The 27703-nt window shown below is 41.4% G+C and overlaps 2 protein-coding genes across 9 annotated transcripts in view; both read right to left on the bottom strand.

Moving 5' to 3' along the window:
* Positions 1–266: 266 nt before the first annotated feature.
* On the bottom strand, positions 267–15600 carry SPMIP5 (sperm microtubule inner protein 5). 3 transcript variants are annotated; one of them, XM_075935400.2, is made up of 7 exons: positions 15526–15600; positions 10803–11242; positions 6917–7001; positions 5795–6016; positions 3813–3999; positions 986–1086; positions 267–471 (listed from the first exon to the last, which is right to left on the bottom strand). In XM_075935400.2, the coding sequence occupies exons 3-7, from the start codon at positions 6972–6974 to the stop codon at positions 317–319; spliced, it is 723 nt and encodes a 240-aa protein (XP_075791515.1). In that variant the 5' UTR covers positions 6975–7001; positions 10803–11242; positions 15526–15600; the 3' UTR covers positions 267–316. The 3 variants fall into 3 exon arrangements, with proteins under 3 accessions (XP_075791515.1, XP_075791514.1, XP_025039363.1); XM_075935399.2 differs by having other exon boundaries at positions 6917–6987; XM_025183578.2 differs by lacking the exons at positions 10803–11242; positions 15526–15600 and adding an exon at positions 10523–10606 and having other exon boundaries at positions 6917–6987.
* Positions 15601–17796: 2196 nt separating this feature from the next.
* HSPA12A (heat shock protein family A (Hsp70) member 12A) overlaps positions 17797–27703 on the bottom strand; it is a 220886-nt gene continuing 210979 nt past the window's right edge. For all 6 annotated transcript variants that reach the window (XM_075935390.2, XM_075935391.2, XM_075935386.2 and 3 more), the window contains 3 exons: positions 26019–26277; positions 24731–24834; positions 17797–23129 (listed from right to left, as the gene is read on the bottom strand). In XM_075935390.2, the coding sequence (XP_075791505.1) occupies positions 22495–23129; positions 24731–24834; positions 26019–26277 (998 nt within the window). In that variant the 3' untranslated portion in view covers positions 17797–22494. The remainder of the gene's footprint in view (positions 23130–24730; positions 24835–26018; positions 26278–27703) is intronic.

The following is a 27703-nucleotide window of genomic DNA, read 5'->3' as shown; positions in this document are numbered from 1 at the left end:
GGGGAAATGCTTTAGCAAAGCTGATCCAGATGACTTAATCACAGCCCTGAAACCAGCAGATCATATTCAGTGATGAATCCTGATCATGCTCCACCTGAGGCACATTGGGCATGTGCTAGTTTCATAGCTATTGAAACACACTGGTATATAAGCATATCTTCATATTTACCTCACAAGTGAAGTATCTCCCAAACATTGTACATCTCAGATAACATAGCATTAAGCACCAAGATCAAGCCTAAAAAGTTAAAACATGCGCATTTCAGATATTTCAGTAGTTTTTAATCAGTCGCTAAAGTCCTCATCATTGCACATTTCAACTTCTCACGTTACATTTCAAGTTCTTCTGGAGCTTCAGTGCAGCATTATGTTTCTTAGTGAGATATACGCCATAGGACTCCTCCATGTGCGAACATACAGAGCAGCTTCGGCACAGGTTTCCAAAGGTTTTCCCTATGACAAGACGTTCATCTGCAAGCAACAAATACCCACTGTTTAATCCCTGAAGTCCAATGAGATACTTCTGCGCTCACAGTCAGTGAAAGTTGCCTGTGCTTCACTGGTCGAACAGAAAGGAGGGCAGGGGAGACCTGGCAGGCTGGTCTGCCTTACAGTCCTGAACCTCTAAATTCAGTTCCCCACTTTGCAACAGATCAAGTTTGTCAGCTTTCAGAAAATCCTGGAAGGCTTATCTTTTCTACCTTTCTTATAAAGAGATGGATGATGGGGTGAGGTAGACTAGTGACAGTGTGAGGTGATTCATTCATTTCTATTATATTTATGGTGTTGCGGCATTATTTAATTTTGATATGATGGGTTTATTTAGATACACTTTTAAAAGACTGTCAAGGACTCCCAGAGCATTGAACAGACAATCTTATTAGCTACAGTAATAACATTCCAAATAAATAATAAATCAGTGCTGGACTGCAGCATGTCAATAGCAAATTTATGTTTTTGAAGGAGAGAAATTCTAAATTCTTACGTGGAATATGACCACTGTATTTTGGCAGCATCCCTTCTGGCCTGTAGAATCTTCGGTCTATACTGGGACCTTTGCTCACTTTAACTTCATCCTTTTTGCCTCTAAAATAAAACAAAACTGCAATTCAAAAGTATCTTGTCTCACTTGCAACATTTCAGAATTTGTTTATACGTCCCCATGTTTTACATAATTGTCAGACTTAATTTTTAACTCTCTTGGCCTTAGTTGACTTCCTACTGCATGTGTTCTGCTCAGTAAGTGCTCCCCACATGTCTTCAACACTTAGGTGTTCCTTGCACATGCCAAACACCCACTGCCTTTCCTGGAAGATCTGTGTGTGCATGTCCCAGGTTCAAATCTGCCTGGTGGCGGTTACACATGGCATATGGGCTCCACCTGATATCAACAGCAGATCGCCACTGAAGTAACACAGGAACTTTAGTTAGAATAATTGGCTGAAATCCTGAACTTGCTGAAGTCAATGGCAAACTCCTATAGATTTCAGTGGGGCCAGGATTTCACCCACTAAATCAACTTCATTGGGTGCATGGGTATACCTGTGAGGAAAATGGGGTGCATGGCTGAGAGTGAGGGGGGAGGGGACTGCAAATATAAGTCCCTTAATGTTTTCAATTGATGAATCAGAACTCAGTACACACTATACCCCCTTACAGTTTAACATAAAACATCAGTTACAGCCTCATGTTGTGAGCACATGCTCAGCAATGATGTATCGGGACGCATGCAAGTATGTATAGGCAGCAACATGTCATAATTAGGGTTGTGCATTGTACTGGGAATGAAATGGATGTATTGAATCCACGGGGTTCCTTCTGCCTCCTGGTGATAACGGAAGTTTCTGCAGAGTTGTAGCATCTGTCACTCAGCGAGATGAGTGAAGAAGGGAAATACTCCCTCTCCCAAAGGGAAAGAAAACCCCATTTCAGATGCCTTGAACACCTCTCGGTGGCAATTCAAACTCCCAAATTTTCATAGTCACACACTTCTCCCTGCTCAACTCCAAAATACTTTCCTAGTCAGTAAGAGACCTGGCCCATTCTGCTTCTAGTGGTACAGACAAACTCTCCTGCCCACCTTGCGAAAAAAAAAACAGACTCACTTGGCCTGCTTCTTGCTGACAGCTACTAAGGCTTTGTCTACTCTTAATTCAGAGGCAAAACTGAAATTGCAGTGGCAATGCAAGTGTCAGGTACGTAGAAAAAGAATCAGAGATTTTTTATTAAATATCCAAATGAGTAGTCACTTTCTGTGCTTTTTCTGGATTAAAAAGCTACTTTCCCAAGAGGTTTTCCTCACAGCAACAATGAATTGTCAGAACACTCCAGGCTGCAGAATATAAACCCTTTCCACACTAACATTTCAGCTACTGGTATACGCGGCATTGGTGGAAACAATGATGAAAATTGACTAGATGTTTGTGCCAGTTCAGCTACACCAGTACCTGATACCACTGTCAGGAAGGCCGTAGATCCAGAATACAGCAGGAAGTACTGGAAGTACTTGAAGAAGGATTACCCACAGGGTTTCATACAATTTCTTTTAAATGTTTGTGGTTCTAGTGGTGAACAGAAAGACTGTGTCTACACTGGCCACTTATTCCGGAAAATCAGCCGCTTTTCCGGAATAACTTGCCAGCTGCCTACACTGGCCCCTTGAATTTCCGGAAAAGCACTTACGATCTACTGTAAAATCATTAGTGCTTTTCCGGAAAAACTATGCTGCTCCCGTTCGGGCAAAAGTCCTTTTCTGGATAACTGTTCCGAAAAAGGGCCAGTGTAGACAGCACAGATTTCTTTTCTGCAAAAAAGCCCCGATCACGAAAACGACGATCGGGGCTTTTTTGCGGAAAAGCGCGTCTACATTGGCACGGATGCTTTTCCGGAAAAAGTGCTTTTCCGGAAAAGCATCCTGCCAATGTAGATGCGCTTTTTCCGGAAATACTTATAACGGAAAACTGTTCCGTTTTAAGCATTTCCGGAAAAGGGTGCCAGTGTAGACATAGCCAAAAGGTCTAAATATCAGCATAGCCAAAATATGACAATGTGCTCCTGTGTACAGTAGGTCTCATGCGCTGTCTCTGTTCAGTGCCTCCTCTAGATAAGGAAGGTTTTAAAATTCTATTATGAATAATACACTGTATGCTGTAGTCATTTTCAAAAAACATATGCTTTATAGTACCTATGCTCTACTACACAGATTCCTACCACTCATGCCCCAGGGGTGTGTCTAGACTACATGCCTCCGTCGACGGAGGCATGTAGATTAGCCAGATCGGCAGAGGGAAATGAAGCCGCGATTAAAATAATCGCGGCTTCATTTAAATTTAAATGGCTGCCCCGCTCTGCCGATCAGCTGTTTGTCGGCAGATCGGGGCAGTCTGGACGCGCAGCTGTTTGTCGACAGATAGGGGCAGTCTGGTTTCACGAGGCATACCTGTGCCGATCAAGAAAGGCTTCTTTGTCAGCGCGGCGCGTCCAGACTGCCCCGATCTGCCGACAAACAGCTGATCGGCAGAGCGGGGCAGCCATTTAAATTTAAATGAAGCCGCGATTATTTTAATCGCGGCTTCATTTCCCTCTGCCGATCTGGCTAATCTACATGCCTCCGTCGACGGAGGCATGTAGTTTAGATGTACCCCAGGAGAGCACCTACAGTCTACATAAACCTGTTACTTGTCCTGCTCCCTTTGATTGCTTTAGTAGTTGGTGAGGTTACATTTATTTCTGGCTCTACTTCACCATACAATTGATCATCATCACCATCTTATATTGCACTTTTCAGTTGATATATTTTAGTAAAAACTTACTTGTGTAAATTGTTGGATGGATCGCAGTGGACCTTATTTACTATGTTCTTAAAATCCTGAAAACACTTTTTTGCCATTTCATGGTAACGAATTCCATATCCCAGTTCAGTGACCCTTGCTCTAGGCACAAACCCAGTCCAGCCAGGAATAGGAGGCTCTAGGAAATGTCTCTTAGTTTCTATAGTACCTGCAAAATGATTGAATAGATACCACCTCAAAATTACATCTCACTGTCTAAGAAAATACCTGCTTATATCAACCATAGTGCAGCAGTTCTCAAACTCTCAGTGAGTGGGACCCCAAAGCAGGCCATGACCCCCTGTTAATGGGGCTACCAGGGCTGGCATTAGACTTGCTGCAGCCAAATCCCATTGCTGAGGGCCAAAGTTTAAGGGCATCGGCCCTGGGTGGCAGGCTTAAGGTCAGGTGAGGGGCTTCAGCTTTGGCCCCTCACATGCAACAATGGGGCTTAGGCAGTCTCAGGTTTCAGTTTCCCTTCCTGGGGTCACTGAATAATTTTTGTTGTCAGAAGAAGGTCAGGGTGTATTGAAGTTTGAGAACTGATGCTGTAGAGTACAGCCGATCCCCGAGTTGCGAATGGTCGAATTACGACCGTTCACATTTACGACCAATGCTCCCATGGAGCGGTCATAAAGGTGGTCCCTCAGTTACGAACACAACCCGCGCTTACAAACAGCAAGGTCGCTATGTAACTCAATGGGGTCCGAGTTACGAACAGATCGAGTTATAGCCAAGTGTTTGGTCCGTAACTCGTTCGTAACTCGGGGAGAGGCTGTATAAGAAATAATTTAAATGTTATATACAATAAATGCCTTGGAACAAATGTTCCCAGTTGACTTGGTTCATAAAATGCTCAATGGCCACTTTGTATCACTGAGAGTGGGTCTCACAACTTTTGACATGCCCCTTAGTGCGGCCTAGAGGTGATTTTTCTTCTTTATGGGGCCATATCCTGTAATTCTTCCTCACTCTTGAATCAATCCTTCCTGATGCTATGACAGGACTTCGGAAGAAAGGTGCAAGTGACAGTTCAGAACTGTCACTCAGGAACATTCTATCTGATGACATTAAGGGCTTTCTAAGGTAACTGCAGGAGGAAGTTCTGAACATCTTTTACAGTCCCAAAACACTTCTGATCAGATGAGAAATGGTAGCTCGTGGCAGCTGGTAATCAGGAATCTAGGATGGGCAACGAGGTTTGAACTCAGACTGGGTCACAGCATTTGGAGTCATGTTCAGGCTTTGGGGTTTGGTGCCAGCCTCTGTCACACTGAGTAGCACAGTATCACTGAGAGAAAGCGTGAGACCACTTGCAGGAGAAGTTAGCCATCAGCATGAGTGAAGGTGGCAGAATCAAGATTCAGAAAAGGAGGCCAAAATTTTCAAATCTGAGTGACTAACATTAGATTCCCAGACAAGCTGAGTTTTTCAGGGATGGTGAGCATTTGTAGTTCCTACTATAGTCAGTCTGAGAAACAGGTGCTCAGCTCCTCTAAACAGCAGACCAGTTTTACTCTAAGTTTAGTTTGCCAGGTTTGAAAACATTGGCTTCAGATTTTTAGAAAGTAGTACAAGTTGAGAGCATACTATTGCATGAGTGTATTCAGAACCCCATTAATGGAAGGATTTCTGGATAACAATTACAACTGATGCAAGCCTCAATGTAAATCATTCGACATCACAATGAGTCTATACCCTTAAATATATAGATACACACACCTATTCTTATTAGAGAAATACCCAAGATATAGCAGAAAAATGAATAACACAGAGGGTCAAATTCTGTCACTGAATGCATGTGTGTGTAACTCCCACTGAATTCAGAGCAATGTGCTAGCAACTGAAGACAAAATTTGGCTCTTCCTATGTCCCTGAACACTGTAATTATAATTCACATTGTACGAGTAACATTAATTGAATGTTTGGCTGAAATCAAATTCATTACAACTTAAATACAGTACCTAGCACATGAGGATGGTGTTTATAATTATACTCATAAAGTGCTTGTAAAACATCTTCATTGGAGCAAATAGGTGGAAGTTTGGGTGTAGTGGCTGCTATGTGTTTCAGCTCATCCACCGTTTCTTTGTTTCTTTGAGTAGCACTATGGAAGGAGGTCATACATGCCATTGAGTCATCTCCATAAGTAGTACCAATTCTGTAGAATCTTTGGGGGATGTAGCCTAAAAGAGTAAGCAGAATACATTCTAATTGTTCATAAGACTGAATGGGACATATTGCAAGCATTTACAGAGTGAAATTATCAAACAAACATAGAACGTTAACTGACATTCTTAGTTCTTCAAATTACACACACACTATTATATAGATGGTCACAACAATGATCTCATGTGACCTTAGATACAAACCACATTTTGACAAGGGCTATGCAAGTACAATCCTCTTATGACATATTAATTCTGCTAGCAACTACTCCCTTTATTGTCCCAAAAAGTCAATCTGAACAGTAGTATGAAATGCTTTTCTGTTTATAGTCCTTCTTTTACAAAGATGGTTTGAAAATGCAGTTTCAGATCCTTCATTTCATTTGGAAGGAAATTTGGACTGCAATTAAAATGAACTTCTGCATTATAAGAAGTAGATGAAGGTCTTTTATATAGGAGACCAACCCTCGAAACTGACTTTTACCATGTAATAACTTATTTCCTTTATAAAAACTAGATGTGTAGAGCACAACTATGTATTTCTTTAAACTTGAATCTATGGCTATTTTAAATGCTAAAGAAATAGAAGTAAGAATCTGATGTAAATCAGATGGGGTGTGAGCCTACATTCCCTCTAAGGTGTGAGGCTATGTGGCTGCCCAGGAGGCCACCAAGGGCCATGCACTTAACTCCCCAACTCCAGGGTTGCGGCACAGCTTCGGCACTGTGATAGGAAAAGCCATCTCTACTTCTCCGTTCCAGGGTTGCAGCAGGGAGAGAGCACTCCCCTAGCCCCAGGGCTGTGTCAAGGAGAGGCGCCTCTCCCCTGTCCCCATCCCTGGAGCTGCTGAGGCAGGAAAAGATGTTCTCCTCCATCCTGAGAAAGAAGGTCAGAATTTGGCAAAATATATTGTTTACCTGTGTATCCAGGTATCAGACTGTTCCATACATCCACAGTGTTTTGATTTGGTTGCATGCTTTCTCTGTACCTGTTTGAAAGAAACTGAACATCTGTGTGAACTTATATAACAATATTGGTTAACTGGTTCATGTCTAATATCTGCTACATTTCTAAGAATCAATATTAACCACTCATAGAACTCAGCTCATGGGCCAAATTTCTCTATGACAGCAGTGTTAACTCAGAGTAACATCACTGCAGCCATGTGAACTATGTTATGCCAGTGGAATCAAGAAGAGCATGTACTATATTTCTGTTTTAATTGTCACTTTTTCTATGACGCAATACCATGCAATAGATTTTTTTCTAAATACACACCTAAATAACAAGGGTGGGTTTTTTTGTATAGTTATAAGAAGATACCCAGAAAGAAACATTAAGTTCTATATGATGTATTAATGTTATAACCAGGGAAAACACGTGTCAGATATGCATACATTATTTTCACATTACTGAAAAACATACATAAGCCCTCTTATGCCTTAGCCCACTGTTTGAGATAATGCCCTTGCTCAATTATATTTAGGCTTTAGATCATGCCAAAGTTACTATTGCTTCTGTATTTGCAGCATTCTAAGTATTTCCTATTAGTTACAAATACCGCACTGAGGTAACCATCTCTGTTTACATCAGGCAAAATCAGCAAGGTTATAAAGGTGATCACAGTGCCTCAATTAGTTTTCTAAGGGCACATCTAGACTACATGGCTCCATCGATGGAGGCATGTAGTCTAGACGTGCCATAAAGGAAAATCTAGATCAGAGTGAAATGTTCACCATAATTAAATTCCTGACTATAGAATAACCTGAAAAAAATGGAACAACAAACTGCAATGAAATGCCAGAAGAAACTATACACCAGGGAAAAGTCTCACCTCTTGGGATAGATGGAATTATACTTGCAATATGGGATTTGTACAGGGACCGGGACTGTTTAATGTATTTAATAATAATTCAGGAAAAGGGGAAAACAGTGAGATGGCAAAGTTTGCAGCTGATGTGAAATTATTCAAAATAATTAAGTCTGAAGCTGGCTGTGAAGAGTCGAGATCCTAAAAACTGAATGAGCAGCAAAATGGCAGGTGAAATTCAATGTTTTAAGTGTGAAGTAATGCACTTGGAAAACATAATCCATAACAATGGGTTCAGAATTACCACTCAAGGAACAGAGCTCCGAGTCATCGTGGATAGTTCTCTCAAACCACCTGCTTAAAGTGTAGAGGCTTTCAAAAAATATAAAATGTTAAGAACCATTAGAGAAAAGATAACAACACAGACAGTATCATGCCACTATATAAATCTATGATACACCGACTTCTTGATGACTGCATGCAGTTCTGGTCTCCCCATGTCAAAAACATATATTGTAAAATTGGAAAAGGTATAGGGTAAAATTGGAAATGGCAACCTATGAGGGAGGATTAAAAAGACTGGGACTGTTTAGCTTAGAAGAAAAGATGATGGAGGGGGTGACTACCTTCTCCCTCCCCCGTATAGTTCCCCAAGGGGCCAATTCTGGCCAGTCTGGGGAAGACTAGGGTGGCGTGTTGCCCCTCCGTGCTCTGGCCAGTGGAAGGCTGGGGGTGACTTCTCTACCCCTTCCTCCAGGAGTGAGGCCAGGAGTGGGGCTGGGCTGCCGTGGCACGAGCGGGGCAGCCACCAGCCCCTCCCACGGCTCAGGCTGGGCTACCACAGCCACAGCCCAACCAGACAGGCTGATTCTGCCTCAGCTCTTCCTGGCAGCTGGGGAAGCAGGATATTGGTCTGCTTCATGATCCAGTGGTGGACCGCTCGCAATCGACCGCAATCGACTTCTTGGGCACCCCAGATATAGGATATAATTGGGCCCTGCTGGGCATTTCACAGGTGTTGGGCAACCTAAAATCTATTTCACTCCTACTAGCCTATATATAGTGATAGAAATGTAGCCGTGTTAATATGGTGTAGCTGAAACAAAATACAGGACTATGTAGCACTTTAAAGACCAACAAGATGGTTTATTAGATGATGAGCTTTCGTGGGCTAGACCTACTTCCTCAGATCAAACCGGTTTCATCTGAGGAAGTGGGTCTGGCCCACGAAAGCTCATCATTTAATAAACCATCTTGTTAGTCTTTAAAGTGCTACATAGTCCTGTATTTTGTTTTAGCCTATATATAGTCTGAACTGAAAAACCTTGAAGATGAACACTAGAATATTTTGGAATATTGTTTTTCACTTATGATATTTCAGCAAGATTTGCAAAGGAAATCTCTATAAAACCTTTTTACATACATTTTTAGTATGTTATAACAAAATCATTTTATCAATCACTGTTTCCACTCCAATTTTTCATTAACCTCTCTTGTGCACACTCATTGCTTGACTATTTTGAACTCTTTTCTATTTAAACAAATTGCAGCCCATATTTACAAAAAAAGCATCCTCCCCACACAGAAATTCCTGTGTATGAGCCTGGAAAAAGGTCTATAAAGTTATAAACGATAGAGAAAATGAATAGGAAAGTGTTATTTATTCTATTACATAAGAGAGGTACCAGGGATCACTCAATTAAATGAATAGGCAGCAGGTTTAAACAAACACTGGGAAGTACTTCACACAATGCACAGTCACCTGGTGGAACTTGTTGCAAAGGTCAAAAATAACGCTGTATTCAAAAATATTTAATTAAGTTTAGGGAGGATAGGTCCATGAATAGTGATTAGCCAAGATTGTCAGAGACACAATCCATGCTCTTGATGGTCCTAACTCACTGACTGACTGAAGCTGCGACGGGACGACAAAGGATGGTTCACTCAAAATTTGTTCTGTTCATAGAATCATAGAGTTGGAAGAGACTGTAACCATCTGCTAAAAACAGGGCCAATCCCAACTAAATCATCCCATCCACGGCTTTGTCAAGCGAGGAATTAAAAACCTCTAAGGATGGAGATGCCACCACCTCCCTAGGCAACCCATTCTAGTGCTTCACCATACTTGTAGTGAAATAGTTTTTCCTAATATCCAACCTACAACTCCCTCATTGTAACTTGAGACTGTTGCTCTTTGTTCTGTCATCTGTTCTGTTCATTTCCTCTGGAGCATCTGGCACTGGCTACCGTCAGAAGACAGTACATTGGGTTAGATGGACCAGTGGCCTGACCAGTATGGCCAGTTTTATGTTCTAATGGTCTATCTGAAAAATTTACAGATTGCATTGAGAAATAAAGAAAATTTAAAAAGCAATAAAGATGACAAATAATGGAGAATAAAGCAGGAGAAGAGATGGCAGAAGCTAACATGTTACAGTCTTGAAAATACAATCTACAATTCATGGGAAGGGTATGATCACAGTGTAAAAAAAAAAAAAACCTTTAAGATAATAACATAAATGAAGCAAAGGAACTGCCTCAATAAGCAAGTACGAAAAGAGCTACAGCCTCAAAAATTGAAGTACCAGCTACATATTAGGAATGACTACTTAGCAGTAAGAGCCGTAGGGTCAGGGTATACACTAAAAAGCACCAGCATTGCAGTTATTCAATAAAGGCTGTTTCTGCCACCCATATATATGCTCACTAGTACCTTATGCCACAAATAAGGATGGACGTTGAAGTGAAAAAACAGGACCTAACTCTACCACCATGAGAGTAATTCCCTTAAATACAAGTATCTGTGCTGGAACAGTGCTGTCCCGAGCACAGAACTCTATGAGCACATAATGTATTGCAGAGACATCAGTGCAGACATGTTATAAAGATAGATGGGCCTTCTTGTGACTTCACTGGTGCTGGTGTATATCAGAAGTAAGTTTACTAAAGACAAAGGAAATACACCAACTTTCCCATGTTGAGCAAGAACTTACTTGTTCATGATTCTTGTAATCCCAAAGGTACTTTATGAATTATGCATCTGGAGTCACTGCGGTTCTGTCCAACTCTGAAGTGCAGCTCTGCTGTGGCACAGCAACCTTACCCAAGCCCTGAGGAAAGAAAGAGGAAGGGATTCCGAGCCAGCAAGAGTCGGGAATTAAATTTTAATATATCAACATATTGCTCTTGTTCTTTTCTATGGGACAATACATCCTTCATCTCTTCATGGCCCCAAGTGTCGTAGGCTGCTTCTGTGAGGTGTTCAAAGCTGGTTGTAAACGGCAGCTGTGTTCCACTGTAGTGACCCAATACGACATGAAACTAAGTTGGACGTTGTATTAAATTTCCAGCGATGTTATAGCCATGTTGGTCCCAGGATATTACAGAGACAAGGTGGGTGAGGTGATCTCTTTTACTGGACCAGCTTCTGTTGCTAAGTGAGACAAACTTTTGAGCTACTCGAAAACTCCTTCCAGGACCATCCCAAAGATTTATGGGGCCCTCTACACAGTACTATTAAACTGATACTCCTATGCCCAATGAGAGCTTGGTGGGGGGAGGGAATGATGGTTTTAGAAAGATGTGATTTTATGATCTTCAACAACAAACTAATGAAATAGTTTTCAAGCAAATTTTAAACTAAAGTCCTATTGACTAACACAGTAAAATTCAAAAGCTTCAGAGGGGTAGTGAAGTTAGTCTGTAACTAGAAAAACTTGAAAAACAACTAATAGTCTTGTAGCAGCACCTTAGGTTATGTCTAGACTGCAGAGAAAAGTCGGAAAAAGATATGCAAGTTGCAAACCGCAATTTGTGTATCTTTTTCCGAAAGAGGCTTTTCCAAAATTTGGCCCATCTACACGGGGCCAAATTTTGGAAAAAAGGTCCTCTTTCGGAACATCCCTTTTTCCTCTCACTGAGAGGAGTACAGGTATCCTGGAAAAGCTCTACAGTCTAGACATAGCCTTAGGGTATGTCTACACTAGCTCGTTAATTCAAGCTAGGTAGGCAAATCAGACAACCGGAGTTGCAAATGAAGCCCGGGATTTAAATATCCCGGACTTTATTTGCATGTTCCCGTCCGGCCGCCATTTTTAAATCCCCCTTAGTTCGAACGATATGGCCACGGCTACACGCGGCAGTTTAAAGTTAATCCGAACTAAGTTCTTAGTTCGGATTAATTGTTACACCTCATTCCACGAGGAGTAACAGTTTATCCGAACTAAGGACTTAGTTCAGATTAACTTTCAACTGCCACGTGTAGCCGCGGGCAGTTTGTTCGAACTAAGAGGGATTTAAAAATGGCAGCCGGACGGGAACATACCAATAAAGTCCGGGATATTTAAATCCCGGGCTTCATTTGCAACTCCGGTTGTCTGATTTGCCTACCTAGCTCGAATTAACGAGCTAGTGTAGACATACCCTTAGAGACTAACAAAACATGCAGATGGTATCATAAGCTTTTATGGGCACAACCCACTTCTGCAGATGAATGGAGTTATTAAAGGTCCAGTTTCTAACTAAAAAGGGGATGGGAGGAGGAGGGGGGAGACAAGGAAAAAAAGGAAAAAAAAGAAAAAAGGGGAAAGAAATAGTCAGTTGGAGTGTCTTTGCTACATGAAGCTGTTAGAGAAGCTACTAACTGTTCTTAAGTACCCATTGTTTGGTTTTTTATGTGATTAGGATGTGGAATGTAGTGGGCCATCCAGCCAAAGTCTTTATTCATGCCTCTGTTATAAGAACCAAACTTGTAAATGAAGTTAAGTTCTAAGGCTTCTCTGTGGAGTTGGCTTGTGAAATTGGCCTGAAACAGTACAGTGACTTTGAGATCCATTAATGAGTGCCTGGGCAAGTTAAAATGTTCCCCAACAGGTTTCTGTGTTGCCTTTTCTGATATCTGATTTGCGTCCATTAATTCTTTCTCGTACAGACAGACCAGTCTGGCCAATATATATATATATACAGTATACAGCATATAATATAAAATATACAGTAAATTCAGAAATTCACAGTATGTATCTTGGGTTGGAAAATGCCTGCTAAATAGCTTCATTATCACTTGAATGGCTCTTTCACAGTTTCAATGTCTGCTATTAGGTCTAAAACAAAAGGAAAAACTATGTAGCACTTTAAAGTCTAACAAGATGGTTTAATAGGTGATGAGTTTTCGTGGGCCAGACCCATTTCCTCAGATCATATTCTGGAAGAGAATTGGCATGACCATATATACCAAAGGAATACAATGAAAAAAGTGAACACTCTTTTTATTCCCTCCCTCCCTCTCCCTCATCCCACCTTCTGTACTAAATCTGATTAGTCAGTTTAATAATGTGTTCACTTTTTTTCATTGCATTCCTTTGGTATATATGGTCATGCCAATTCTCTTCCAGAATATGATCTGAGGAAATGGGTCTGGCCCACGAAAACTCATCACCTATTAAACCATCTTGTTAGACTTTAAAGTGCTACATAGTTTTTCCTTTTGTTTTAGCAAGATCAGACTAACATGGCTACCTCTCTATTGCTATTAGGTCTGGCAGGCTTTTTCCCTTTTAAGTTAACTAGATCCTATAGGCAGCAGAAGCACTGAACAGGGCTAGGAAGAGGTGGTTGGGTGGACATTGAGACCCAGCAGTTCCCCAAATGTTCAGTGCCCTACGCAACTGCATATTCTGTGTATGGATGGAAGGCACTGACTCATTCTTAAGACCCATCTTCACTCTGAGGAAGATGGATGATGCCATGATCAATCTTCCAGAGTTTGATTTAGCAGGTCTAGTAAAGACCCACTATATTGATCAGAGGGTGCCCCCATCGACGGCTGGTACTTCTGCTCCTGTGAGGAATAAGGGAAGCCAACAGGAGTATTTGCTTCTGTTGGCCTCCCACTGTGGGGATGGCAGGGAAACTCAAATCAAAGTATGTCAACTCCAGCTACATAATTAATGTACCTGGAGTTGAGTATCTTGATTCGACCTTCCTCTTTAGGCTAGACCAGACCTTAAGTTTGGGAAAAGTACTCAGCTTGTCACAGCTAAATAAAAGGTGGAACAGATTGTTTAGCCTAAAGATTTAACATGTTGCAAGAAGCCATGCAAGGTGAAATGGATAGTTAACACTCAGGAGCGGCTCGAGGAGAGCTGCTGGCAACTGGCGCGCTAGGCGGAATGCAAGATCAGCGCCCCCGCCTCCATAGCCCTCAATGTTGTGATGTCATCATTGGGTGCTGCGTTAAATGTGGCACCCTAGGCAGCTGCTGAGGTTGCCTACATCCACGGGCCGCCCCTGTTAACACTCGATAGCTATAGAACAAAGGAGAAGCAGTGGATTGTAGCTTGTTGTAATGAGTCAGATTATACAAAAATCATTTTGTGTGCCTTAGGTAACGATTTCAAAGAAGTTCAAAAACTCATTTGAGTTAAACTGCAGGAGTAAGTTAGGGCAATAAAAGTTTATAATAATAGTTAACAGAGTCCTGCAGACTCACACATTATCATTGTGGTAATGCCTAGCAGTCATGGCTAGACATGGGCTGCATTGTGCTAAGCACAGTACACATAGTAAAAGAGTCCTTGCCAATCTGAGATGTCTAGGAGGAATTGTTTGCAGGAACCAAGGTCTTAGCTCAGCCCACAATTTTTAATTTAGGATTCTTCTATGTCATTAAATTACCTTTTATCAAGGCTATAGCTTCTGAAAAAGTGGCTGACGCACTCTCCCATGAGAGTTTCCGAGACTCATCTAGTTAAAACTATCTCTGTAATCTAAGTCATTGTATTCCTTGAATGTGGGAAATCTTGTTTAGTTATCATGTATTCTAGCGTTAATTTAGGATGTGCGTGTATCTTATGAGCTATGATTTCTCCTATAACTCCAGGAAGAAATCACAGCGAATGTGGACCAGCCTACCCAGCACCATCTGTGATTTGGGAGGCATGTAATGGATGAGAAGGGTACTACTCATTTCTAAACATCCCAGTATTCAGTAACTAAACGATAAAACCAGAACAATGGGTATCCAGGAAGTGTTGGCAGGGAGCAAGGAGAGCCAATGAGAAGAGAGGGAAAGAACTCTGAAATGAAACAAGTTTTGCCTGTTTCGGTTTTTCCTTTGGTTAAACTCCTCTGTGCTAAACCTCCCTGTGCACTGTAACTGAAACTGACTCCTCCCATCCATCACACCTTTTCTTGGACTTTCATTCACTAGCCACAAGGGTGCAGGTAAAAATGGCATTATACTTAGGGGGCAAATCTACTTTGAAGAGGTTTTTAAGGATATCACAGCCAGGAATTTATTCTTAGCTGCTATCTAGTACAATGTGGCTAGTAGCCTCTGGAAGTCAATATAAGATACTATAGTGCAGATTATGCTATGGGCATAAAAAAGATCAGAGAAATTCAGGTGTGCCACACACAGGAAGTCACAGCTCAGGAGCCTGATTAAAAGCACTGGCTGGAACTGAACATTCACCGCTGGCCATGGTGAAGACACTCCCACTGCTGGCAGAGTGGGGCATTGTTATTGATTTCTCTGGCAGCTGAAGTTTGCCAGCCCTGCGGTGGGGGTGCTGAGGCTTCCTGCTGTTGAAGTCCCTGCAAAGCTCCCAGGGTCAACTGGGAGCAGGCTTGGGCCCTACGCTATAAGGGTCAGCTGGCAGTTTTGGACTCAGAACAGACTGTGGGCTGGGCATGGGCACTAGGTCCACGGATCCTTACCCAGAGCCCTCCCCTATGCCCCAGTGTGCCACGTGGCTCCTGCTGCTGGATAAGCTCCACAGTTGGACAGGCTCTGCTAAGGCAGCTACCACCCACAGTCTCTGCACACAGCCAGGGCATTGTGACATCAGCCAGCTGGAGTGGGAGAGCAGTGGCTGGGAACACAGCTGTGCTAGGAAGTGACCCAATAGGACCTTGCCCCAAGCTGGTGAGCAGGGGAGCACCAGGAAAAGAAGTCAGTATTTGTGCCTGGGACTGGCAACTGCCACTGTAACACCCACTCCTCCACTGATCACACAACCTGTTAGTGTGCTACACCCTATCTGGGACAGCACACACCCTTCATCTAACAACAGCCTGCATAGCACACTCCACTCACTCATGGCCTGTTACACCCCAATGAACACTCAGTCTGGCTACACACACACTTGTATCCCACAGTCAGCACTCATACCCCACTCACAGTCTGTGCTACACCTCCTAGCAAGCACACAACCCGTGCTACACATACACATTATTACACTAACCCTCAGAGTCTGAGCCTGCACTTTCTTTTGTTGTAGCCAGGAAGAAAAATATAAGATATCCTTCAACTGTGTGTGTGTGGTGGTGTCATTACATTGTCATTTTGGTATGCCTCACAGGAAAGAAAGGGTCATTATCGGTGAATTTTGTTAACTATAAGATGCCCCCGACTTGCGACGCGATCGGTTCCGGGAATAGTGTCGCAAGTCAGGGGCATTGTAACTTGAGCCCACATTTACAACAGGCGTCATACACCGTCGTAAATGCAAGGCTGAGGATTTCGGTCCCTTCCGCACTTATGGAAAAGATCATAAATGCAGAGTGTCGTAAATCGGACCATCGTAAAGCGGGGGCCTTCTGTAATGGATTCTTTTTCAAAATCTTTTAATACAGCTGCAGACAAAACTAAAATTAAATGAGTCATGGTAACTTTCGATATTCACTGTTTCAAAGGTACAGTCCGCAATATAAACACTAAAATAAATTACAGCATAAATATTGTAGACATAGTTCATGGTAGCCTAAAGTGTTGACAGTCCAATATATTTTATTAAATGTATCCTATACAATGATTTATTTGAATTTAAAGAGCTCCACAAGCAAGGGGTTGAACAAATATTTAAAGTCCTCCATTGACAAAAGCTTGAATGTCAACATTTCTCTTTTAACCCAGTTAATTTTATAACTGGGCCAAATGCAAACATCTAAAATTTCCATTTTCTATCTAATCCCTGTAAACTCTTACATGGACCCAGACAATCAAGAAGGTGACAGTGAATCTATAGAATCATTTAACATTAGTAGATGCAATACTTTGGGGCTTGCACCTTTTCCAACACTGGGGTGTTTTCTAGCTATCTCAGGCTATGTCTAAACTTCATTCCTCTTTTGAAAGAGGAATGTAAATGAGGCAAATCAAAAGTGCAAATGAAGCGTGGATTTAAATATCTCACACTTCATTTGCATATTCCCGTCCGAGAGCTTTTTGGAAAAAAGTTTTTTCAAAAGTAAAAGCGCAGTCTAGACGAGGTTCTTTCGGAAAAAAAACACCCTTTTTTGAAAGAACCTGTACTCCTCATTTTTTCAGGTTGGTTGCATTCCCATCCCTCGGCATGAGGAGGAGGAGGCAGGTTTTGGGCAATCTGATGGGGTCAGAAACAGAAGATGTGGTGGATCCCACGGTGCTATGCTTGTTTCTCTGTTGTTGTGAGCTTCATTATGGAATTTATCCCAGTGGTAGAAGTTAGAATAGCCCCTGTTGCTCTAACTTTGAAGGATGGCCAAAGGTCAGGGAGCTACAATAAGGTACTTGAAGCTTTTATGCTCCATTATGTCTTACCTCAGCTCATCTCAGCTCCAACAGAGAATCAAAGGCTGTATATTCTGTTATTGGAGTTCCAGCAATTTCTCAGCTCTCTCCTTATTTTTCATAAAATCCTGAATCCTCAGTATACAAGAGTCATAATCTGCTTTTTGGCAAACATAATATTACAAAGCCATTTAAGTCTTAGCTATAGTTTCCAATATGGAGAGAGCTGGATCAATCTGTACAACCCTCCGAATAATCTACAACGTATGTAACTGTTCCATCTTCACTCTGTATCACGTTAGGAAGTAAGCAAATACAGGAGAAGTAAATTTAACTATATACTTAAACCCGCTACTTTCTAAAAACATTTACTTTCTATAACAATTTTTACATAAAACCCAAAGATGAATGGTAATAAAACACTCCACCACACAACATTCAGAGCTTAATTGTATTTTATTTGACACTTTTGAAGACACAAGAGTACTCAGGTACAATCCTAACTAGTGGTGAACTGCTCCAAAGGTCAGTGAAATTTGAATTTATCTTGCACAGGGAGGTGAACACCACAATTACTGATATTTTATAATATAGTTTAAGAATACTCCAAGCAGGTGAGTACTGTAATGTTATGCCCAACAACTTTTATGCTATTCATCCACTTAAGCCACTTTGTAGCATAAATATGCAGCTTATCTCAGCTATTAAATCTCTGAAATATGTAATTAGGCCTTCTTGTAATAATGCATTCATTCTCCTATATATAAAAATCAGTTTAAGAATACTGATACATGCCATCTTTACCATTATTGTACATTGATCAGACTCAACCACGAAAAGTTGCTAACTTCTAAACTAGAGCTAAGCAACTTTGGGTCAAACTCTCCAGCTGTCACCCAAGCAGAACTCCCATTGAAATCTTGGAAGTTTTGCCTAAGGACTGCAGGGTTTATCCCCTTAAGATGTAAATAGCACAATGTGATCTGAAATGCCTATTGATAAGTGTTCTGCAGGGAATTTGCTGCAGAATACAATGGAATGTCTATTCCATAAATAACTCAATTAGAAACTTGTGTCCTATTGAAGTTCCTACCAGTTTTGCAAGTCCAACAGCTGGCTCAACATATGAGGCTAAAATGGTCTTCCACATGCCACTTGCATTCTGAAGTTGTTTAAAGGGGCTACAAATAACAACATGTTGTTGCAGTGTACTATTGTAATTCTAAAAGGCTAGGCTTTCTATTTTGGGGGGACAGAAGATGGATTGGGAATTGAGTGGTCATTTGCTCAGCAATCCAGTTTTATAGTGCTCTCATTAGATTGAAAGAGAAGTGTGAGGTGCAAAACTGTGGACACTCTTCTTGTGTCACAACAACAGAACCTTTTAAACAACTAAAACCCTGGATCAAGTTTGAATCTTTCAAAAGGTGACTATGAAAAGTGCAGAGAATCACTGCTGCTCTGGAGCAATGCTTCTGAAAAGCTGCAGAAGCTCCATTCACCAGCGACATGCTTGAAATTAACACTCACAAATAAGGGGACAAAATCAACCCTGCTGAACCTTCATTCAGCGGGCATTGCATCCACATAAAGCATTACTAAAATTAATTCTGCACTGACTTGAGGCCGTGTAAATACTTTAATATCAGCAGAATTGGATGGGGTATACATCTACACAAAACTGAATTCACATAATTTAACATTAGACGTAAGGATCTTAAACCTGCTTTTTGAAAGCAAGTCATATTTTGGTACTATTAAACAAAGTATTGGGCCAGATCCTCAACTCATATAGTTTGGCATAGTCATGATACCCAGCTACCTAGAGAAGGCTATGTAAGAACCTATTGCAGTATTTGAAGGCTCAGGGCAGAAGTTCTAAATTTTTACATAATTTACAGGAGAATTCATTCGTTATTATTATGCATTCTTGAAAATGAAATGGCGACCATTTAAAACAAGAATGAAAAACCCCAGCAAAAGACAGTATGTCTGTACAGTATGTTCAACTGCTGTGACTTGCATTGCAGGAAGACTGTTGTGTTATCTGGCATACCAACATTGCTCTCTCATTATTATAAGATCAGCCCTGCACATTCCACATCTTGCCATCTTTAAAAGCCTATAATTACAAAAGCTGAGAAGACTGTGTTATTTAAAATTAATAGCTGAATGCAATCAACAGAGGCAAAGAGCATTTTTATGCAAGAAAATAGCACTGTAGAAAGAAAGAGTCTGTACAGTATTTAAATATTGTATATACATAAACTTATATTGTTCACAACTCATCTTAAAGTTTCTCTTATTTGTAAACCAGGAAAGGCAATCAAAAAAATCTTACATTTAACATTTTAAGCATAGCAAGCTGCAGGAAACAATGCTAGCAAGCACAGTTTTTAATTATATAAGAAATATCTAGCCAGATAATGTGACTAGCATCCTCCAGACCCTTTTTATTTAATTCAGTATTTTTTTTTCACATTCTAGTAGGGAATTTTGCAGGAGATATAACAAATTCAAGGACAGAATACAAGGGCCCAATCCTGCACTCTTTTCTTAGGCAAAATCTCAATTAAGCAATATCCTCCAGTAAGTACCGTAGTGTAGCAAGGGGGCATAAATTACTGAAGTGATTGATAAAGTTTCCTTTTAAAAAAAAAATCAGTAATGTCTTCTATGGTTTTAACCTATACCTAACTAAAGGAAAAGTGTTCAGCTAGGTTAACAACTGATCTTTCCATATCTTGAAAGTGCATTGCAGCAGGTGAAAAGGCAGCCTTACTTAAAATAAAAATGCTAAAAGTATTAAAAATATCAGCATTTTTCAGCCAATGCTACAGTTTTGTTGAAGCCCTCAAGATTGGACAGGGATTTGGATTTGAGTCTGAAATTCCTAGTCCATGGGTGTTGCAGGGATCTAGGAATGGCTCATCATTTATAAAAATGTATAAAATGAAAACTGCCCTGTCTGGCGATGAGGTGCTCTAGACGTGTGAGTGCTAGAAGACATTTCAGGAAAGCAGTATCATTTGGAAATCATGGTGACACCATGGACAGTGCTGTATTTGTCCTGCATTACAGATATAGATCCCTGATCGTGCATTGGACTCTAGTATCTGGTTGGTGAGCTCCCTGATAGACTGAGGTTTTTGTCTTCTGTCTCCCACCTTACTGCCTGTTCAGCATGCCTCCAAAATATATTTTGCTCAACAAAAATGTTTACTTTAAAATTTGTAACATTACTGTTGCAGAAAAGTTTCCCTTTTTCACTTATACATGCTTCTGGACAAGTCCTCTACTGAGCACTCTTCCAAAATGATAAAACAGTGGATTTTAACAATCACAAAATGAAATCAGAGATTTCAGATTAATACTAAAAAACCTAAAATGGAAAGATCCTTGTTATTTGAGAAATTTCAAATGTAAATCAGAGTAACAGTACAGTAATGTTTTTATCCAAATGAGAGCTTCAGAAATAAAGGCAGACATTTTCAAACCTGGCTCCTAAATTGATAGATAGGCACCTAGCACAGAAGAGTCCTGATTTTTCCAGACTGCTGAGTATACTCCAGTCCTAGACGTCAGTGGGAGCTGTGGTGGTCAGTATCTTTGAAAATCAGGCCTCTGTTCTTTATGTGCCTAAATACAGATTTAGAAGCCTAACATTAGGCATCCATATTTGGAAAAAATTGACCAAAATATCAAGAACAAATGAACACTGCAAAAAGGTGATTTGCAGAAGACAATGCTGATTAAATAACCAATGCCCACAACAATCCTGTAGGAAAATTTTTAAAACCATTTTGGGATCTTCCGCTGGCAAGAGTTCATACTATTTCAGTGTTGGGCAAAATACAGCCTGGGGGCTGGATCTGGCCCACTGAGCCGCCGGATCTAGCCTGTGGACTACTCTACCAGGACCCTTACAGGCACTCAGCTGCCACAGTTTAAAGCGCAGTCTGTGTGGCTCTCTGCTCTACAGGAAGGGGGAGGCTTCATGTGATCTCCCGGCCCCCAGCCCAATCCTCAGCTCTTATAGGCTGGAAACAACAGGGCAAAAGAAATTGACCCCAGCCAATCTCTCAGCTCCTATTGGCTGGTAACAATCAACCAATAGGAGCTGAGAGATTGGCTAAGGGATGTGGGCAGCACAAGCCTCTTTTCTTTCCCGGAGCTGACAGATATGTGGAGGGAACAAGCCTGTAGTTTAAAGTGATCTGGGGCTGCAGCAGGCAGGGAGCCCGGCCTGCCTTGAGGGTGCTGCAGACTTAGGAAAGCGCCTCCCAGGCAGAGCCTGCCTCTGGCACCCCTGCTCCTCCTGCATCCCAACTCCCTCCCCCACCCTCAGGTCACCATCCAAACCCTCTGTACCCCCCTGCCCCAGGTCACAACTTCCTCCCAGACGCTGTACTCCCTCCTACACTTTTCCTCCAGGCCAGAATCCTCTCCTGCACCCAGACCCTACCCTGGACCCTGCACCCCAATCTCCTGCCCCAAGTCACCACCCAAACCCTCTGCAATCTGCACCTCCTTTTCCCCTTCTCCCAGGTCACAATTCCCTCCCAGACTTTCCACCTCCTCCTAGAGCCCCTCCCCCAGGCAGGAATCCTCTCTTGCACCCATTTTCCCTCCCTAACCCTGAACCCCCAATCCCTGCACACAGGTCAAAACCCCCTCCTTCGCCCAAACACCCTCTCAGGCCTCACACTGAGACTGTTTCCTGCACCCCAGTCCCTTACCCCATGTGCCCTTCTGTACCCAGCCTCCATCCTAGAGCCCACATCCCCTCTACAAAAAAAGTGTGGCCCTTGACCACTTTCCAAAATCTTGGAGTGGCCCCCCCAACAAAAATTATTGCCCACCCCTGTACTATTTAATAGAGGTGGGATTTTCAAACACACCTAAGTGACTTAGGAACACTGGCTTTCAATGGAACTTGTGTCCCTAAATCTCTTGGGACTTTTGGAAAATCTCACTTGATTATTCAAAAGAAAAAAAAGTCCTTTGATATATTTCTACCAATTGGCTGTTCTCATCTAGCCTGCTTAAATTCAAGTGATTTGTGTCGTATATGAAAGTCAGAAAATGGAACAATGAAACAGACGTGCAGATGGGTTGTAGTGGAGAGGGGACTCTTAATAATTTAAGAAATCAATACCAGCTTTGACACTCTTAGAAGTGGCAACATCAATGGCCATGGCTTTAATCTCTGTGTCCCCAAATTGCATTAGTGTTTTGATCTCTCTCCGAGTTGGCACCAAAGTCTCAGTGCCTGTGAGATCCAGACGAAGAGTGCCACACTTTTTCACCCCGGGTTCAGTGATGAAACTGACATTATCTTGCTCCGAGCTGTAGATATTGATCACTATTACCAACTGAGAAGGCTTGGCAGGTGTGTAACTGCGTGACACTGTTTCTCCAAGAGCTACAGATTGGTCGGCTGAGATAAATTTGTCGAAGACATCAGTGCACCAGCGTGTGCCATCTTTAACCAGCAGCTTCTCCGGCGGATGCTTTCCTTCTACAAACCGATTCAGGACTCCCACACCATAGGTCAGAGGGGAACGTCGCACTTTGATGACAGCAGGGTCTAGGCCAAAAAGGACAGCTCCCTTGAGGATAGTAAGGCCCACATCCTGAGGAATGATGATTCGACATTTTGAACCAAAAGCATTCTGGACAGCTTGTTGGAGTAAAGGGGCTTCAGCAAATCCACCCACCAGGAACAGAAACTTGACATTGGTTACTTCTGGCTTTTCAAACAGGTCACCTAAACAGAGAGACAAAGCCTGCTCAGCTGGGAAAACTTCCTAATGGCAAAATCCATTAGACTGTGGAATAATCTCCTAAGAGACATGCTGGGTACACCATCACATATATCCATGCATAGAACCAGAGAGAGTGAGTAGGTCTGAAATGGCTCAATGAACTCTGCCACTGCTATCACATGGTAGTCACACTTCCAAAGTGTCTTTTGTTCTGATTCTATTGGTCTGAGAGACAAATGTCCTGTATTTAACACAGAGGATGTACCTGAATGGAGCATATCCCACAAAACAGAAGAAAATTTTAAAGTAGTACAGTCTAGATTCACATTTTAAAATTTATTTTTATCTTAAGTCACATTTTTATTTGTTTTTCTCTGCTAGATAAAAGCAGGCACATTTCTGCACGAAACAATCCAACAGCCATCTTGGAGGCGGACAGGGAACCCTGCTATATGGAATATCCCTCAGGATCTCCTAGACAGCAGCTAGGTATGCCTAGACAAAACTGACTAATGTTAACTATACACTCCATAATATCACCCTTCTTATATATGTACCCTCTTAATTTAAATCTATGTTCTCTAGTTCTGGTCTATCCAAATCAAGTTTAATGTGACAGTTAAGTGAACCTAGTTTAAAGGTAACGAGCAGTCCTGTAGCACCTTACAGACTAACAAAGATAATATATTTGTTAGTGTCTACGGTGCCACCGGACTACTTGTTTTTAACGTTACCGACTAACAGAGCTATCTCTCTGAGACTAGTTTAAAGGTGTCAGTCATGTTGCCTCGATTATCTGTCAAAACAAAATAATCCTAGTTCTCTCTTTCTTTCTTTATATATAAGCTATTTTATTTCATTCATATTAATTGCCTTATTAAGCTCTGCTCTAAATAATTATACATTTTTTCATAAAGGATGCACCAAATTGGACATTATATTCCAAATACAATCAATGCAGTGTCTTGTAGAATGTTAAAATAATATTGTCATGTTTATTGTACAGAATACAAACCACTTGATACAAGCCTTAAATTCTTTTGGACTAAGAATTTAGACACTGGGTTTCTCAGTCTGGCCACATCATCTTCCATGATTATATTAATAAATCCAGTGATGTCTACACAAAGCTTGGAATTATTTTTACCCAGGTAGATCAGTTATTTTTTGTGTAATACTGAACTGGAAATCAAAACAATGCAGAATATGTTGTGGGGGACAATCCTGCATTGGCACAAGAATGAACCAGATGTCCTAATATGTCTTTGATTCTTTCTATTATTATCTCCCAAGCATTAATTTGGAGAGAGAAGGAAGAAAGGAAAGGAGGGAGGGAAAAAGGGAGGAAGGAAGGAAAGAATTTTGACTAATCATCAGGTTTTAGTCACTTGTATTCATGAAAGCTCAAGAGGAAATAAAGTTTATGCTTGCTTGCTCAACAGCTACAGAATACCTAGAAATTAAATTCCTTATCCACTATTTGTGGGGTCAAATTACCAAATTAAACATAATTCCCAGTTAGGGGCTGTGATAAATGAGATTTGGATAAATCATCCTTGAGTTTACATCTGGTCGGAAATTCATTACACCCCTTGATACATACTAAGATGTTGAATGATCTGGTCAATTGTAGGTTTGAAAAGGGCATTCATTGCATCTGGACTCATCCTGAGCATTCCTTGGGAAGACCATTTGACAAAGTCCACGCTGCAACAAAAGAGCAAAGGAGGCTGTTAAAACAAGTTCTAATTTTAAGAGTAAGCTGGTAGCTGAGATGTAGTGCATGTGGATAAGAAATACAATTTATGTTTCCTCTAACGTCTGCTCACCTGAAACAAAGCTAATGCATTACCCTCCCCCCCCCCCAAAAAAAGTTGATCCTTTCAATTCAAGCAGCAGTAGATCTCAAGACTACTGCAAGTAAGCAAAAAAGATTAACAGGCTTGGGAACTCTAGGGAGGCAATTCTGTCCTTAGCAGTGGGTTGTGAGGTGCAGGTAACATGGCAAGGAAATTTTGTTAAATGAATACAGGGATAAGTTATTCCACTGCTGACACTCTAAAATGAGCTAGTTACATCTGGGTCATTTTCTCCTTTTCATTCACAAATATTTACCGTGTCAACTTTATAAGTGCTTTTCGTCCCCTTTTCTTGCCTTCTACATTTTTTGGCATTTACATTACTTCCAAAAGGCACCATTATGAATGATGAAAGGAAAAAGGGTATATAGTAAGTAGAAGGGTAACTTTTTGAAATGGGTCTTAGACTTAAGAGCCTAAGACCCATTTTCAAAAGTTATTTTGTCTTAGAATGGAATTACAATAGGATTTAGGTTCCTAAATAATTTAAGTGGTTTGTAAAATTTTATTCATGGTTTCCACACTGCCTCCATCTCTATCTGCAAAATGGGTACTCCAGTTTAAATAAATAATTGAGAAATAGAATTGTTTATACTTTTTCCAAAATTGGAAAAAAATCATACTCAAGTCTTCTTAGAAGACAGAGTTGTGTGGGAATGTTCTGAATATAGATGTGGTTGTGTGAAATATAAACTCAGTGCTGTTAATAATTTAGTCCTAACCATGTAGCTAGAAATACAGGAGACTGCCTCACTGTGAAAACACTGGAAATGGTACTATGTAAATGAAGATAGGTTAATTGAAACTCTCAGAAAAGTCTACAGTAGGATGCAAGTGTTATGGAGAAAACTCTTAAGAAAAGCTTGAATATAACTTTATTTTCTAATAACTCTATCTGAGGCATTATGATTATCCCACCATTAGACTTCACTTTCACACTATTATTCTACTCACAATTAGACTATTTTAATTATTATTCTTTCCAGCACTGAGTAGTTAATTACAAATCTATGGGTTCAATTGTCTACTTACTTGCTTTTCCTTAAGGCGTGTTCCACACTGTGACCTCGAAACTTCTTATAATAGTCAATGAAGGAGAAAGGCAGAGTGATATTCAGTGGATTGGTTCTGTCTGGGGCTGCTGCCCTTTTACGAGACTCAAATGCTATCATCAGATCGACCCAAGCAGCAGGACGCTTGATTTTAAATTGTTCAATAAAATCCTCTCCAAATATTTTACATAGAAGTCTTTCAAACTCATAGTCCACGCCTACAGAACCGTATGGCCCACCTGTGTTAGAAACAGAACACACTGTGAACAATAGTGTATTGCTTATTAGAATGTGAGACCATCATATGCAAATCCAGCTCATACTGACATTGCTAAGTAGTTTTGCTGACAGGAAAAGACAAAAAAATATGGATGGTTCCATCTTGAGTATGAGGAGGACAAGAAGGAGCATGTGTTCAGGAAAAGGTTTCCCTACTTACTACACAGATAAACACATACGCTGGGTTCATCCGTGATGACACTGGAGTCACCAAGGCTGAATATTCAGGACTAACTCAGGATTTCATGAGCGCTCTGAAAATTAAGAGATTGTTTCAGGTGGCTAATGACAAAACTCACAAGATTCTGGGAATCTGAATCTGGGATAGGAAAGTAATTTGAGGGGCTGAATTTTACTTCCTTGCCATAAACCAATCACCACATTTGATTTGAGACTTTATCATCAAGGTGCTTAACCCGTCTTGGTGCTCTCTACCTTTGAAAGTTAATGGGGCTTCTACATGAAAATGAAGAATACTAGTCAGCTAACAACTCACTCAGTTCATAGCCTGGTGGGACTTCACAACAATTTTTGTTCTATCAGCCTGTTGTATAGTGACCCCCTAAGTGCCTGTGCATGTTACCACAATTTACAGAAGGCCTACGAGAGATAAAATGGGAGAGGAGGTGGCTAGACTGCTAATGGTGGAACTCAGACCAACACTGGCAGTGAGCCAGAATGAGGTAGAGTTTGATATTGTCTCTCATCTTGTCAAAGGAAGTTTTACTTTTCCTCAAGTAAACATATACATAACATTATTTAACTCTATCTCTTGACTAGCAGTCAGACATTGCACAAAATTAATAAGGCCTTTTGAATGTTGATGTTAATAAAGGATGAACTACAGGTTGAACCTCTCTTGTTTGGGAGTCCCTGATCTGGCAATATCCTTGGTCCTGCAGGACCACAGATGTTGCTAGATCAGAGAGCCCAGCCACAGAGGTTGAGAGCAGCTGGGGCAGTGAAGGGCAGTGACCTGAGGGTAGAGAGCCCTGGGAGCAGCTGCCGCCACAGCGTACAGGCCTGGGGAACCCCGGGAGCAGCTGCTGCCATGCACTGGGCTGGGAAACCCCGGGAGCAGGTGCTGCCACTGTGTGTGGGGCTGGGGAACTTCGGGAGCAGCTGGTGCCCAGTGTGCAGGCCCAGAGAGCCCCAGGAGCAGTCGCCATCGCGTGCGGGGCTGGGGAATCTTGGAAGCAGAAGCAGCTGCTGCTGCCACACATGGAGCTGTTAAAACAAGACACGGAGCTGTTAAAACAAGACAGGGAACCCTGGGAGCAGCTGCTGCCCTGCGTGGGCTCAGTGTAGGGAGCAGAGCCCTGCAAGTTCTGTTCTGTTTGGACACAGACTGGCTAACCTTGTAAGGAGGGCTTTAAACTAGGTTTG

The sequence above is a fragment of the Pelodiscus sinensis genome, chromosome 8 (assembly GCF_052426305.1).
Source record: "Pelodiscus sinensis isolate ZL-2025 chromosome 8, ASM5242630v1, whole genome shotgun sequence".
NCBI lineage: Eukaryota > Metazoa > Chordata > Testudines > Trionychidae > Pelodiscus > Pelodiscus sinensis.
The sequence above is the reverse complement of the archived record's forward strand: the minus strand, read 5'-3'. Positions and strand labels throughout refer to the sequence as shown.